Source organism: Neofelis nebulosa, chromosome 5, assembly GCF_028018385.1.
Source record: "Neofelis nebulosa isolate mNeoNeb1 chromosome 5, mNeoNeb1.pri, whole genome shotgun sequence".
In the NCBI taxonomy this organism is placed as follows: domain Eukaryota; kingdom Metazoa; phylum Chordata; class Mammalia; order Carnivora; family Felidae; genus Neofelis; species Neofelis nebulosa.
This window is the reverse complement of record NC_080786.1, coordinates 90,573,192-90,587,044: the sequence shown is the minus strand read 5'-3', so window position 1 is coordinate 90,587,044 and position 13,853 is coordinate 90,573,192. Positions and strand designations below refer to the sequence as shown.

Here is a 13,853-nt window from a genome sequence, read left to right as displayed (position 1 = left end):
GAACCTTCAGGTAGTGTGCAGTGGGGTCCGGGACAGGCCGCGCCCGGCATTAGGGAAAGCGAGGCCAGTCCACCCTGCTGCACAGATGCCAGAGAAGTACCCCTGTCACATCTCAGTGTGCAAACAGTTCATCCACATGGAAGAGGAAAGAATAATGAAATGGAAGAGGAGTTCAAGCTACAAACAACTTCTCCAGTGAGGGTCTACTTCCCAGAAAGTGGAGAAATGCTGAGAAGATGGCGCATCAGAGGTGGCGGGGGGGGGGGGGGTGCAGGGAAATGCAGTGAGGACCTCAAGGTGGGTACTACAGTCTACTTGACTCCTGGCCCAAAGGCCCAAATCAGCAGGTGTCAGATTTGTTATGCCAGGGAGCACTTTTCTCCTTAATAGTTTATAGAAGCTCTATATCTATAAGCTGGAAGCAGCAGCCTCTCCTGGTTGAGGGGGGTGTGTGCGGAGGGGCGAGGGATGGAGTGGGTGGGGGACAGGCACTCCATCCACCAGGCTCTCCCGCCGAGGGAACCCTGGCCACCACAGAAGCGTCAGAAAAATCACTGAGCTGGATAAAGGAATTGAGAATAAAATTATTGAAGGTGACATTGATTACAAAATAGATGGATTCAAAAAAACACAAGGAGGCAGGAATGATTTTCGTAAATAATCTCAAACAGTGGCAAAAAGAATTCACTGGACCAAAGTATTAACTCAAAATAGCCAGTGCAGGCGGGGCCATGAGCCTTCCTCCCCCACCTCCACTCCCCCCTACCATCAGGAACACATGCCAATCAGGAAACGTAAATGAAGTCAGAGCAGCTCAGATTTCTCAAAGCAGGGAACAGGAAAGAGAGAAGTCTAGATTCTAGTTTTAAAATTGTAGACTACATATAGCTTTGATTCAGACTTGAATAAGCTCATTGGGTACGTCCAACAATGACTTTGCCTCAATTTATAACTTAAAAAGAGAGACGATTCTTTTGGATGTTCAGGTAAAGAATGTTTACAAGGCCTTTTTAGCTATGGTGCACCTTTTTTCTTAGGTTGTTGTGACTTTACTGTGGTAAAATACATGTACCATAAAATTTGCATTTTGGGTGCCTGGGTGGCTCAGTCAGTTAAGCGTCTGACTTCGGCTCAGGTCATAATCTCACGGCTTGTGAGTTTGAGCCCTGCATCGGGCTTTGTGCTGACAGCTCAGATCTTGGAGCCTGCTTTGGATTCTGTGTCTCCCTCTCCGCTCACACTCTGGCTCTCTCTCAAATTAGTAAATAAACATTAAAAAAAGATAAAAAATTTGCATTTTAACTGTACAAATTAGTGGCATTAATTATATGCATAATGTGCAAACCATTACCACTCTATTTCCAAAATGCCCTAGTTCCAAAACCCTTCCATCACTCGATACAGAAACTCTGCACCCACGAAGCACTAATTCTCCATTCCCCATCCTGACAACCTCAGGACCCTCTATCTGCTTTCTGTCTCTATGAATTTGCCTATTCCAGATATTCTGTACAAGTGGAATCATACATGTCCCTTTGAGTCTGGCTTCTTTAAGCACGTTTTCAAGGTTCATCCATATTGTAGCGTGTGTCAGAACTCCATTCCTTTCTGTGGGTAGGTAACAGTCCATTGTGTAGATATACCATTTTTGCTTATCTATTCATTTGTTGATGGACATTTGTGTTGTTTCCCCCTTTTGGCTACTGTGAATGTACCATGTACTTTCACAGCCACGAGATAGAGAAAGTGGAAGTGCTCCCGAGGGAAAAAGCAGGTTGGGAGTGAGGTGTAGGGGCAAGACAACAGAAAGACCAAAAGGCAGGAGGTGACTCAACACAGACTTGAGGAAGGAGCTGGTGGAGAGGCAGGGGACTAGGATTAAACCCTACGAGGCAGTGAAGTCACTGGCCAAGCACACAGCTCAACACGCCAACTGACCCAGGCCCACCCTGCCTCTCTCAGAGTGTCACCTTCTGTATCCGCTCAGGGGGAGGGCTAAACCACTCCGGAGGATTCCCAGTTGGGGGGTGGGGGGGGCTTCCAGTTCTGACAATTAGTCCACCAAGACCTTGACCATTAGGTAATTAAACAATTAACAGTCTAACAAAATACCCTGCTTAGAGTGTGGAGAGAGAAAGGGGACTCTGGAGGTGACAAAGGTCCAATCCTTCCAGAAGAAGAATGTGGTTCTTACTGCAGTGTGTGTAGGGAATGATAGCAGAGTCTGCCCCTGCACCCTGCCCAGGGCTTGGCTCCAAGTGAGTGTTGAGGAGGAGCAGAGAAATGGTTACAGCAGAAGCCGGAGGGGCTTGTCCCTGCCTGGGGACAGAGTGCTTTCTGGGGCCAGGCTGTCCCATCAGGGAAGTCTTAAACCACTAGGGAAGGAAATGACGCAAAGGCTTGGTAGACAAAGCAAAGGGGAACATGAGTGATTTCCACCACAGACCAGAATGGCTTGTGGCCAGGTCTCCTGAAGGACACAGCCTGCCTAAGAGGAGGCAGGGGAGAAAAACACAGAATAGGATTTTCTGCCCACATTATTAGCTGTGTGGCCCTGTTTGAAACACTGAACCACTCTGGGCCACTCTCCTCATCTATATGATGGGCGATTCAAAAGCCATCATCCTTGTGGTCCCTCCAGAGCCAATTCCAGGCACATGGGGACACTGAAAGGGGTGTTGAGAGAGGTCTCTTCCACACTCAGTCTTTCAGCAAATATTTATTGACCACTGCTCCAAGCAGGCATTGTGCTAGGTGCCCTTCCTTGGATACCAAGGGGACAGACAGAAGAGGCAGTGACACTATCTCCTTGTTGCAAAGATTTGCAAAAGCAGATTAAAGTAGCCAACACAAATAAGGCTCCACTGACAAAGTGCTCCCTATAGTCGAGCTTGCTGCCAATGCCAATCAAGAGTTGTGCCCCAGCATAATGCATCCCTGATCCCAAGGGTGACTCCTGGGCTCCTGGGAGGAGCTCCTTATCAGTGGGTTGGGGAGGGAGGGAAGAAGGCGGCTGGGGGCTCAGGTGCGAGCTAGACTCACCTTCACGCAGGAATAAATCACGGACACAAACACCACCAAGGTCAGCAGCAGGAAACAGGTCAGGTAGAAACTCAACATGAACACGGAGCTGGAAAAAGAGAGGAGGTGGGGAATTCTGGGGCCCTGAAAACCTCTGGAAGGAAAAGGAAGTGGCTCCATTCCCCCTGAATCCACTGCCCAGTCTTTTCTAGCCCCTGATTCACTAAGAAGGGCTTACACAGCCTTGAGAACTGATTCAGGACCCCTCCTTAATGGTCTGGCTCCTGTCCTCGCCACCTCCCCACACCTCCCTGTGGGGAGCAGAAGCCTGCGGGGGGGGGGGGAGGGCTAAATGGAGAAGTGTCACCTGCTCAATATTTTGCCTAATTAAGGACCTGTTTTAAAAATCATCTGGTTATTCCCTCCAAGTAGTTACTCTCAGCTAGGATTAACTGTGAAAGCTGAAAACAGATTTGATAAACAGCCATCATTTTTAAAAATGCATTTGTCAGCAGCCTGACCAGACACTCTGAGAAACATCAGTGATGTATCCTTCTAGAGGACAGAGTCCCTAAATCTTGTCCCCTGCCAAGCCCCACACCAAGTCTTACTCAGTTTTGCTCCCCTGCTCTTCAGCCAGTTCAGCAAGAAAATGCAAGGAACCCCCCCACCCCCCGCCCCTTCTTCCCAAGGCAGATCACTGGTGACTTTCACCATGGGCCAGAATCCTCAGACAAAAGAGTGGTCAGTGACTTTCCACCTGGAACCTTCGTTTGGCCTTCCTGGGGCAGGGGCTGGCCAAGGTACACACCATCATATCAGGAGACCACAGAAGTCCCTTTTCCCTTTCAGGGAGTGAGAATGGCCTAGAGATGCCAGGCGTTGTGAGCCAGTTAAAGGCAAGTGGATGACTTGAAAAGGCAGGTGAATACCTCTAGAGAGGCATCCAAAGGGCGTCTGTGTTCCAGGCTCCCCCAGAGGCCAGCACTTAGATGCCTTACACAAATAGAACAAGGTAGAGAACTCTCTTCAGAGGGAAAGAAAGACCTTTAAAGTAGGTCTTTCTTGCTTCTGTATAGAAAGGACTGCTAGAGAAAGACTTCCGTCAATGCCTTGGCAACTCAGAGCTGCGGCCAGGGGGAATGAAGCCACTGTGGGCAGAGCAGGGAAGGAGGAAAACCCCGCCCACAAGCCATGCTGCAGAAAAAGAAAAGCGGCCCAGAGGCAGGGTTATGCGCCCAAGCCAACTGGACTAGCAGGTGCAGTGGGACGGAAGGACTAGGTTGCCTATTTATACCTGTAGCTCCATTTCAATACCAGAAAAATTGGATCCTGTGGCAATAAGGACCCACAGTCCCATCAGCCCTGCACCACCTCCGTGTGGGGGGCAATGGGCATCAGCTGCACCACCAGAGTAGAACTGGCTGCCAGTGTCTGGTATCCTGACAGAGTCATAGCGGGTACACATGTAATGGCTATCTCTGCAACAACGTGTCATTAAAAATTCAAGGCTTTGAGTAGCAAGACATGAAGGCATTGTGTACCTCCTGATAACATGCACTAAGAAGGACACATCACTTGTACGGGATTCTTGTCAAAAAAGCATAACCTCAGTCTAATCATGAGAAAACATCAGACAAGCACAAATTGAGACATCTGCACATTAATTGGCCAGTACTCATCAAGGGTGTTAAGGCCACAAAAGACAAACAAAGGCTGAGGAAGTATCACAGATTAGATGGGGCCAAGGAGACAGAAGAGGTAAATGCAATGTGGGATCCTGGACTGGCCCTTGGGACACAAAAAGGCCATTAGGGGCAACACTGACGGAATTGGATTATGGTCACTAGTTACTAGTGTCACCCCAGTTACTAGTGTGTCATGCCAGTGCTAATCTCCTGGTTTCGACCATCACACTGCAGTTATGTAAGTGGTCAACATGAGGGAAAACTGGATGAAGGATGTACAGCAACCCTCCATAATACTCTTGTCACTTTTTTATAAGTCTATAATTATTTCAAAATGAAGAGTAGAAGGCATTGGGATGAGGGGCCCCTTCTGGATCAAGTTGGACTTAGGAGACATAACTGAACACAACCATGGGTCCTGGGTAGATCCTGGCTATGAATAAACTAACAGTTGAAGACGTTGGGAGACAATTTTGGAAATCTGAACATGGACTTGGTGTTACACGACTGCAGAGAACCGCTGCTAATTTTGTCTGGTGTATAAGGCACTGTGGTTAAGAAGGGAAAGCCCTTAAAATAGGACTGTATTGAAGGTTTTTGAGGGGAGGGGGGGAATGTCCTTTTGTCTAAAATTTAAATAAGCAGAAAAGAAACAGATAAATTATAAAATATCAACAATAGTTATACTTTACAGTATAGGGGATGGGTGCTTATATTAATTACTTTTCTGTATGTTTGAAAGGTTGCATAAGAAGTAACAAATATGTGTACAGACATGTGCATATACACATACAAATGTATACACACACACGCAAACAGACATGGAGCAGTTATCTTTCCTGTTTAGATGTGACTCTACTGTGACTATGTCCCTAACACTTCATCTCAAAAAGCCCACTGGCAACATCCAAGTGGTTCCTCAGAAGCCACAGGCCTCTGTAGGGGACACAGTCAGTCCTTGGAAGCATTCTAGAATATCTCTTTGAGGAAAGCCGTCAGAACCAGAAATCCATTCTTTGAAATACCCAGAGTTGCAGAAAACCCTTATCTTTTGAAGATGTATTGATGATTTTGCAAGAACCAAAGGTCACACAGAAGCAAACCTGAGTACTTTTGGGTGATTTAATGGGCAGCCGCAGTGTGGGTACAATGGGCCAAGATGACGAAGTGCCGACAAGGAGTCTCTCATGCAGCAAGGCAGCGCCCAGAGGGAAGTCTCCCACCCTGGAAGGAGCAACTCACCTCTCTGTCACAAAGGAGTCAGACTTGTAGCTTCCCGGTCCCACCGAGGACACATTTGGAAACTTCTCCCTGTCTAAACAGGCTTAGCGCAGACCTCCACCTCTGCTCTCCTACATGACCTCCCCTCCCACCCTTGAAGCCCCACAGCCAGAGGGACGGTACTTACTGGGGCACGATGGTGATCTGGACAAAGCAGATGAAGAGGAAGACAAGCGAGGCACATGCCACATAGGCACCGAATCGGTCATCCACCTGCTTGGAGTACTGAGAGGGATGTCTGGGGTGAGAGGGGCAGAGACACCTGGCCCCGTCCACTCCAGCCCCGCTCCACCCCAGAACACTCCCAAGACCTGGAGACCTGGAAGAACCAGCACTAGCCTTGGTGCTCAAGAAACCAGTCCAAAGCACTATAAAGTGGTGCCTGTTGGGGAGGACAGTTGAATTGTGTCAAACCAGAAACTTCCTGTAGGTCGGGTCACCATAAGAGTAACTCGTCATGATCATGGCTCACATCACGGAGTGCCATCTGCGCGCTAGGACACATATCAGGTCTATGGCATCCTTATGCATGGACGTAGGTATTGAACCTATATAGCTGCTACTTCCCAGGTGAGCAAGCTGGGGCTCAGAGAGGACATGAGGCTCACCCAAAATCACAGAGCTCGTCTCTGAGGGCCCAGCTCCCAGCCCCAGCTCCTCCCAAGACACTAACAGGCAATGGGAACAGAGGCTGTGTTGGCACAGAGTCACCAGAGAGGGTGCTCTGTGACTCAGTTCCATTAACTGCTGGTGAACAGTGCTTGCCTCCTAGGCTTGTCTCACCGGACGATGACGTGAGTTCACACAAGCCCGTTTTAACTCAACACTGGGGAAACTCCATGGCGTGGGCAAAGACCCTGGACCAAGGTCTGGTTCTGGCTCCTTCACTACTTCGCTGGTGGGCTAGAGCAAGTCACCCAACCTCTCAGTCACAATTTAAGGAGATGGGACTGCCTCTTCCAAATGTTTTCCAGTGTGCCAGAGGCAGCAGGGGGGTCCACTGGTGATGATAATGATAGCAATAATAGCAACAATAAAAATAACATAAACAGCAATGGACATTCACGGAACATCTATGTGGCCCATACTATCTTATGTGCTTTCTATATATGGATTTATTTAATACTCACTATGACCCTATGAAGAAGGTATGTTAAATATCCCCATTTTCCAGATAAGGAAATGGAGACATGAGGAAGTGAAGACTTCTCTCTTCTGACCATGAAAGTCCCCCTAAAATCTCCATCTACTGGGTAGCATGGCATCGGAGCAGAGGGAACGGAGACAAAGGGCTCTTTCCATGGTGATGGAGAGCAGAAGGGAGCCTTCTATTGTCCTGTCCCCTCCCCCTGGTTCTGGTTCTGCCCAGGGCCTCGTTCCCACCCAGGGTGCTGTACCTTCTTCTCTAAGTCAGGCTCCCTGAAGGTCAAGAGGAACTTGCGGACATGCTCAGACCGCAGCCTGTCGATGCTCCTGGCGTCAATGGCTCGGCCCAGAAATTCGTCCACTTCATCCTCGGGGTTTGCACTTTCCTGGGCGTTCCTGGGGAGCAAGACGGGCAGACACACGGCAGGTTGACCACCAGGGGGCGCCGCAAGAGGGCCCACTTGGGCCCATGCACCCAGGCCCATTAGAAAGGCCCTAATAAGGGCTGGGGAAGCTGGGACTGAGACCTGGAGCCCAAGTCCCTCCGCTTATTAACTGCACACATGCACAGAAAGCTGCCAGTGTCTGACCTTCTGGCTGAAGGGCCTTGCCGACAGTAAGGCTTTTCTGACTTTACTCATATATTATTATAGTATAATATGACTTATCGTCAAAGTTTTCATTGTTTTTCCCCACAGCTAACAGTCTCTGCTCTTCACTCTCCAGCCATGCCATCATCCTGAAATAAAGACCAAGATCCAGAGGCAAGACTGCTGCCCCAGGGGCTGTGAGCTACCCCGCTGCTTTAACCCGGCCCAGGGCACCCTCTGGGAAGCAGGTGTCATGATCAGGGTGCCAAACTAAAAGCCCATCACTCGAGGTGATGCCTAGTCCTTGAGTGGGGTTTCTGACAGCCCCCAAGAACCAGGAAATGGAAGAGAAAGAGGAGCACGTTCCCTCAAGGCACCAGGATGTGGCCAGACCTGGTGACCAACGTGCAAGGTCTGCATTTTGCTGAGAGCAGCAGGCGCGTGTGTGCGCGTGCACACAGGCATGTGAAGAGCGTGCACGTATGTAGTTGTGAGTGCACACGTATGTCCGCGCATGTGTTTGTGGGAAGATTACAAACGGGCAGTGCCGAGCCCAGCCTCTCTGCCCTGGGCTCCTGGGCTGCCCATCTGTCAGCTGCAGTGCTCTGGTCATTCTCAGGCAAGGCTGTGTGGCCTTGCTCCCCAAGCAACGTGGGGAAACTGAGCTATAAGACGAATGTGGGGCTATCCCCCAGGCCAAGAGAGCAGGAATAAAGAAGGGCATGTTACTCACTTGTCCTTGGGGTCTTCAAAGCCCTAAAAAAGAGGGACAGAGAGAGAAGGAAAGAAGTATGAGAACAGAGAGGACGGAGAACTGAGGCTTCCAGAGGGACTACGGGAAGGCTGCAGCTCATTTACTCTCTACGGCTCACCGAGGAGTCTGCACAGAGAGAGGACTGTCACCCAGGAGTTTGTCCTTCCTTCCCTCAGTGAATACAGCCAGGTTCTTCCTATGGGATACACTCTGTGCTACGTGCTGGGGGCACACTGTGATTTCATGTCACCCACTGGCAAAACTCACGTGTCTAAGCTCTTCCTGTCCCCACATCCAATTCCCCAACTCCCCTTGCCCCAGAGCCTGGGCTTGGTGCGTACCTCTCAATTCTACCACTTACTCAGATGGAATAAGAGAAACCATTAAGTGACCACTGCCCCCACCCCAGCCTCACTGAGCACACAAAATCTGGGAATTCACATGTTTTGAGCTTAAGAAAGTTAAGCTCCAGTTACCTGTAACAGCTTTCCTAGCATATGAGAACTAGCGTGTTCTTACAAAGCCAGGATTGGTTGGGGTGAGAAACCTGCGTTCCATGGGTTTGACTGCTGCTCACATACACAGGGCAGGGGTGAGTGTGAAGGTCCCTTACTGGTCTCCAAACTCAAATCCCTATTTATCTACGCAGTCCACAAAGGGACAGATGTGTCTCAGGGTGTGACCAGCTGTGGCAGAATGAAGGGTGGGTTCCCTAAAGTGGCAAAGGGGTGGAATCCAGGAGGTAGTGGAGGAGGTAGCAAGCAGCCCCAGGACTGTGTCAGGTAAGGCTCCAGTTGCCAGGGCAAGGACAGAGTGTGACCTGTGGTCTTTTGGGGCCCAGCGTGGGGCACACTGCTGGGCAAACATGGAGGTCAGTAAGCGCCACGTGAACCCAAGGCCAAATGAACACACCTCTCTTTATGCACACTGCAGACAGTTTGAAAATGCAAAAAGCATTCATGAGCCAGAGTTGCCAGGCGCTGAAACAGATGTGGGGTCCACACCACACCCCATGTTCTCTGTTCTACCCCCCCAGTGGAGGGCCCCCAGGGGCCTCGGCAGCCTCTAGTGGCACATCCAAGTGCCCAACTGTGGACCCCGAGCTCCTCCAAGGATGCCAGACCCTTCTTGTCCTCTGAGAACCATTGGGCCCTCTGTCCAGGCTGTAAGACCCGGCTCACTTCACCATCCCAGCCCCAGGCTGGAGGAGTTGGTGTTTGTCAAGTGGGTGCTCTGCCTGGGGAGCGGGCCTAAGCTGGGTGCCCCCCGCGATCCCTCAGACCACGAGCTTGAGTGGGCAGCACAGGGCCTGGACAGGCCAGCTCTCCGCAGAATACGGTGAGGCGCTGGCACTGAATTCCACCATGGGGCCAGCAAGGATTTTACTCCGGGACTGAGGACAACCAGGCTGTACTATGCTTATACTGGTCTCTGCAGCTCAGAAATCTACCCGACACGTTTTTAACAAACCTATTTCTGACCTTCCCCTACGCTCCTTTGGTCATTTACTGGGGTTGGCTGGGGACCAGGTCCGGTGGATGCCATGTTAGTGTGGAGAGCTCAGCACTGGGTTAGGGTGTCGGCAAATGAACCATGGCAAATGGTTGTTAAGAACAGTCCCATAGAAGGGTTCAAGTCTCACGATCTGCTTACTACTTCTAGAACAACGGTCCTCAGCCTGACTAGGAGGACCCTCACATGGGTTCTGCCACAGCACTTCTGGGGAGCAGCTCAGCTCAGGGGGTCCTGTGTGGTTCCCAATTCTGGCCCCTTGGCCCTAAAAGCAGGAACAGAGGCCACGGCCCCTCAGCTCATCCACACAGAGGTTTGCACGCCCGCTTGGCAAGCTGCTCGTCTCCTCTGAGCACTCAGGCTCAGCCTGCTGCCCCCACAGAACGCAGAGCTTCCCTGGTTAGATGAGCAGATGCCCCTGCATGCACTTCCTGTCAACCTTCTTATTAGTAAGTACCCTCAGGGACTTCACGACACTTGTGCCTAAGCGCACACCAGAGCAGCTTGTCACTATGTTTTAAAAGCTGAGTAAAAGCCGAAACAAGATTTAAAGAAATAAGAGTGCTGCCTACAGGTTAGTACCTTTCTTAGTGTTCTCAGACACCGCTTAACCTAATCCCCCACCCCCACCATCGGTGGAAGTCAGGGTAGCATCTCTCCTTTTGAGCATCTTTCCCAAAGGTTTCAGGCAAGTTTAACACCAGAAGTCAGTGGTGTGCCTGGCGGCTGGCAGAACTACCCCTTCAACAGCCTAGACACTCGGACTGGGCGGGCTGGGGGCTGGAACTGGTCCTTTGGCGCCGGCCTCTGGCGACTCTGCCCGACCAGGATGAGGGATGGGAGTCTCTTCTCCCAAAGGCTGCTGCAGAGGTGTCCCCAACCCTGTTCTTCCACACACCTTCCCATCCCTCTGTGTTGGCGAGGCAGCTGGATGCCACGGAGGAGCCTGGCAGCCAGTCTCCCCCGAGACGGCCCTTTCCCCAATTACAGCCCTTCCGCTGATGGTTCCAAGGCTCCTGGTCCTAACAATGATTAATGCATCTGCTAAACCGGTGCTTATGCTCCAAACTGTCTCCTTTGGGACTCTGAAATAACTGAAGACTCTGCTTATGCCAAGTATCTCCAAAGAAAAAAGCTTTCCAACAATTTTAAACAGAGAAAGCCCACCAGGCACCTTTCCTGCCTGCTTGTGGTTCTTCTTCCTCTCCTCTCCCCGCCTAGTCTCCTGCTCAGCTCTGTCCTCTCCCTCCTGTCTTCCTGCTCCTCTTCCCTCCCACCTGGATGAGAGCCTCCCTCTTTGCACCCAGCTCTCAGTGGCCCCACACTATGCTCACCCCCTCTGGACCCAGTCACGTGGATACAGAATCCACAGCAGATTATTAAAGGGCTAGGGTGAGAACAAAGAGGTCCACCGACTGCTCTTTGCCTTGAGGAGGGCCCCCCAGGGAGAGGGAATGTGGCTAGTGGCCTGGGCAGCACTGGCCAGACCTGTGAAGTCCAAGTTCAAAGCCCTGGGGGAAGGCTGGGTCCCTCCCACTCTGTTCCCTCATAACCTTCATGTCCTGTAAGTTGCTTCTTGACTGTCAAAAACTAAAATAGAGGTCTTGACTCAATTCATTTTTTGATCTTACACATTTTCCTTGAACCTCTGTCATCTGTTATTTGCCAGTTAGCAAGCAGCAGAGTGGCTGGGTCCCCAGCCTGTCCCTGGCTCAGTCAGCTGACTCAGCTGGATTTTCATGGAGTTTATCTCTAGTCCCTGCTGCTGTAGCTAAAACCTGCTCCAACCTACAGACCCCAAATTGGGGATCCTAGTGCTGGCACGCCCCACCTCATTCTTCTACCCTGGCGCATGCGTGTGCGCGCTGTCTGTCTGTCTGTCTGTCTGTCTCTCTCTCTCTCTCTCTCTCTCTCACACACACACACACACACACACACACACACACACACACACACGGCTCCCCACACCCTGCTGCTTCACCCACCCCTCTCTCATGGTGGGCAACTCCCATGGGAACCAGGCTGCCTGTGAGCCAAGGAGTTTGTTCGGACATAGATGCCAAACTCTTTGATAAAAACAAAGGAAAACACTGCTGCCAGACCCTGACTTCTGTTACCCCTCTCCCTCTTCCTCTCACCCTCTGAATTCTTTGTCATCACTGACAGAACCCAGGCAGCACATCCTGAATTAGTCTGTTCTTGGTGTGTGTTTAGGGACAGTGGGGTGGCGGGGGGGGGGTGTCTGTCCTCCAAGGCAGTTGGGGTCCCGTGTCCCCCACCCCTTCCATGGCCTCTGCTCACCCCGCAGAGTGCCCCGCAGTGAGCAGGGGCACTTCTCAGCACAGAGGGCAGAGGGGACCATCACCTAGCACTTCACCAAAAAATACTGAGATGGTCTCTGAGCAACTGAGCCAAAGGATGTGTTTCAGCTGCCCAGGAAGGGCACTTGATAAGCTGGTGTCCACCAGACAGTGCCAACGGACCACTGGAGGCTCTGGCTGGACTCAGGGCTGCTTCCAGCCTGTGGGACTCATAGAGAGAGCCCAGGGCCAGAAATTAGGCACTCTGGCTCCTAGTCCAAAGTGGATTCTGTGGCTCTCCAGGTGCCATCAGGCAACACAAGGGACCTGACCCCATCCTCACACTCAAGGAAGGCCCTAGCCCTGGAGAGTACTGCCCACCCACTATTCCCCCCACTACTCACCATCCGCTTCATCTCCTTGGACACCTGGTTGCCCCCTAGGTGGTTGTAGAAGGGACGCTCAGCCCCCCAGTGGGGCGGGTTGTGCCCAATGGAGTTGGTTCTCTGGCGATTCATCTTGGCGATCATGGCCTTTTCTTCTTTCTGGGAGAGCCAAACACATGTATCAGTCTGTGGGCAGAGACTACCAGGTGAGCCCAAGTGGGCAGTTTCTCATGGCTCCCAGGTGCCTGGCCAGGTAGGGGCTGAGGCAGGTGCCCCTCTCTTCTGTGCACATCCTGGAGCCTAGACATCTGCCAGGATCCTAGAGCTCACTGGAGAAAGCATCTTAAATCCCTCCAAATTCCCCAACATAGCCCTAGCTGGCTTAGGTGGGAGGTTGGTCTTAGGAGAAAGCAAAGAGGCTTTCCCAGCTGTCATTGGCATAGAATCGTCAGGGGTGGGCAGAGCTTGGGTCTGAGGTGCTCAAGGTGAAGGAGGGAGAAGAAACCTAGGATTCCAATCCACTCAACTTATCCCAAACAACCATGTTCTTTTTTTTTTTTTAATTTTTTTTTTCAACGTTTTTTATTTATTTTTGGGACAGAGAGAGACAGAGCACGAACGGGGGAGGGGCAGAGAGAGAGGGAGACACAGAATCGGAAACAGGCTCCAGGCTCCGAGCCATCAGCCCAGAGCCTGACGCGGGGCTCGAACTCACAGACCGCGAGATCGTGACCTGGCTGAAGTCGGACGCTTAACCGACTGCGCCACCCAGGCGCCCCCCAAACAACCATGTTCTGCCAGAGGGTGCAGTAAGACAGGCCCTGCTGCCCAGAAGGCAGCTGGGAGAGGTTTGGGTCACTAGAGCTTGAGATGCAAAGGCCGATAGACATTGTACAAATACACAAGCGGGGCCTCAGCTGGCTCCCCACGTGCCAAACATCATCTCTGTCTGTCCATCCATCCAATGGGCTCCAGTTAGAGGGCTGGAGAGGCCCTGGGGAGACCTGAGGCAGCCTTACCCTCAACTCCCTCTCTGAGCCTGGGAAGGGAGCCCATAAGATCAGGGACACAGAGGGGAGGGGACACAGCCTGCTTCAGCTGACATTGCTCTGGATGCGGGGTGTCACTCTCTGTCTCCATTTCATCCTTTCTGGACCGCTTGTCAAGAAGCTGGA

The 13,853-nt window shown here is 51.4% G+C and overlaps 1 protein-coding gene across 2 annotated transcripts in view; it reads right to left on the bottom strand.

The window, feature by feature from the left end:
• The window catches only part of ADCY5 (adenylate cyclase 5), a 147,935-nt gene that overhangs the window by 23,618 nt on the left and 110,464 nt on the right, over window positions 1–13,853 (bottom strand). For both annotated transcript variants that reach the window (XM_058731160.1, XM_058731161.1), the window contains exons 8-12: window positions 12,697–12,837; window positions 8,460–8,482; window positions 7,388–7,532; window positions 6,118–6,215; window positions 3,043–3,130 (exon numbers count right to left, since the gene is read on the bottom strand). In XM_058731160.1, coding sequence (XP_058587143.1) covers window positions 3,043–3,130; window positions 6,118–6,215; window positions 7,388–7,532; window positions 8,460–8,482; window positions 12,697–12,837 — 495 coding nt within the window. The remainder of the gene's footprint in view (window positions 1–3,042; window positions 3,131–6,117; window positions 6,216–7,387; window positions 7,533–8,459; window positions 8,483–12,696; window positions 12,838–13,853) is intronic.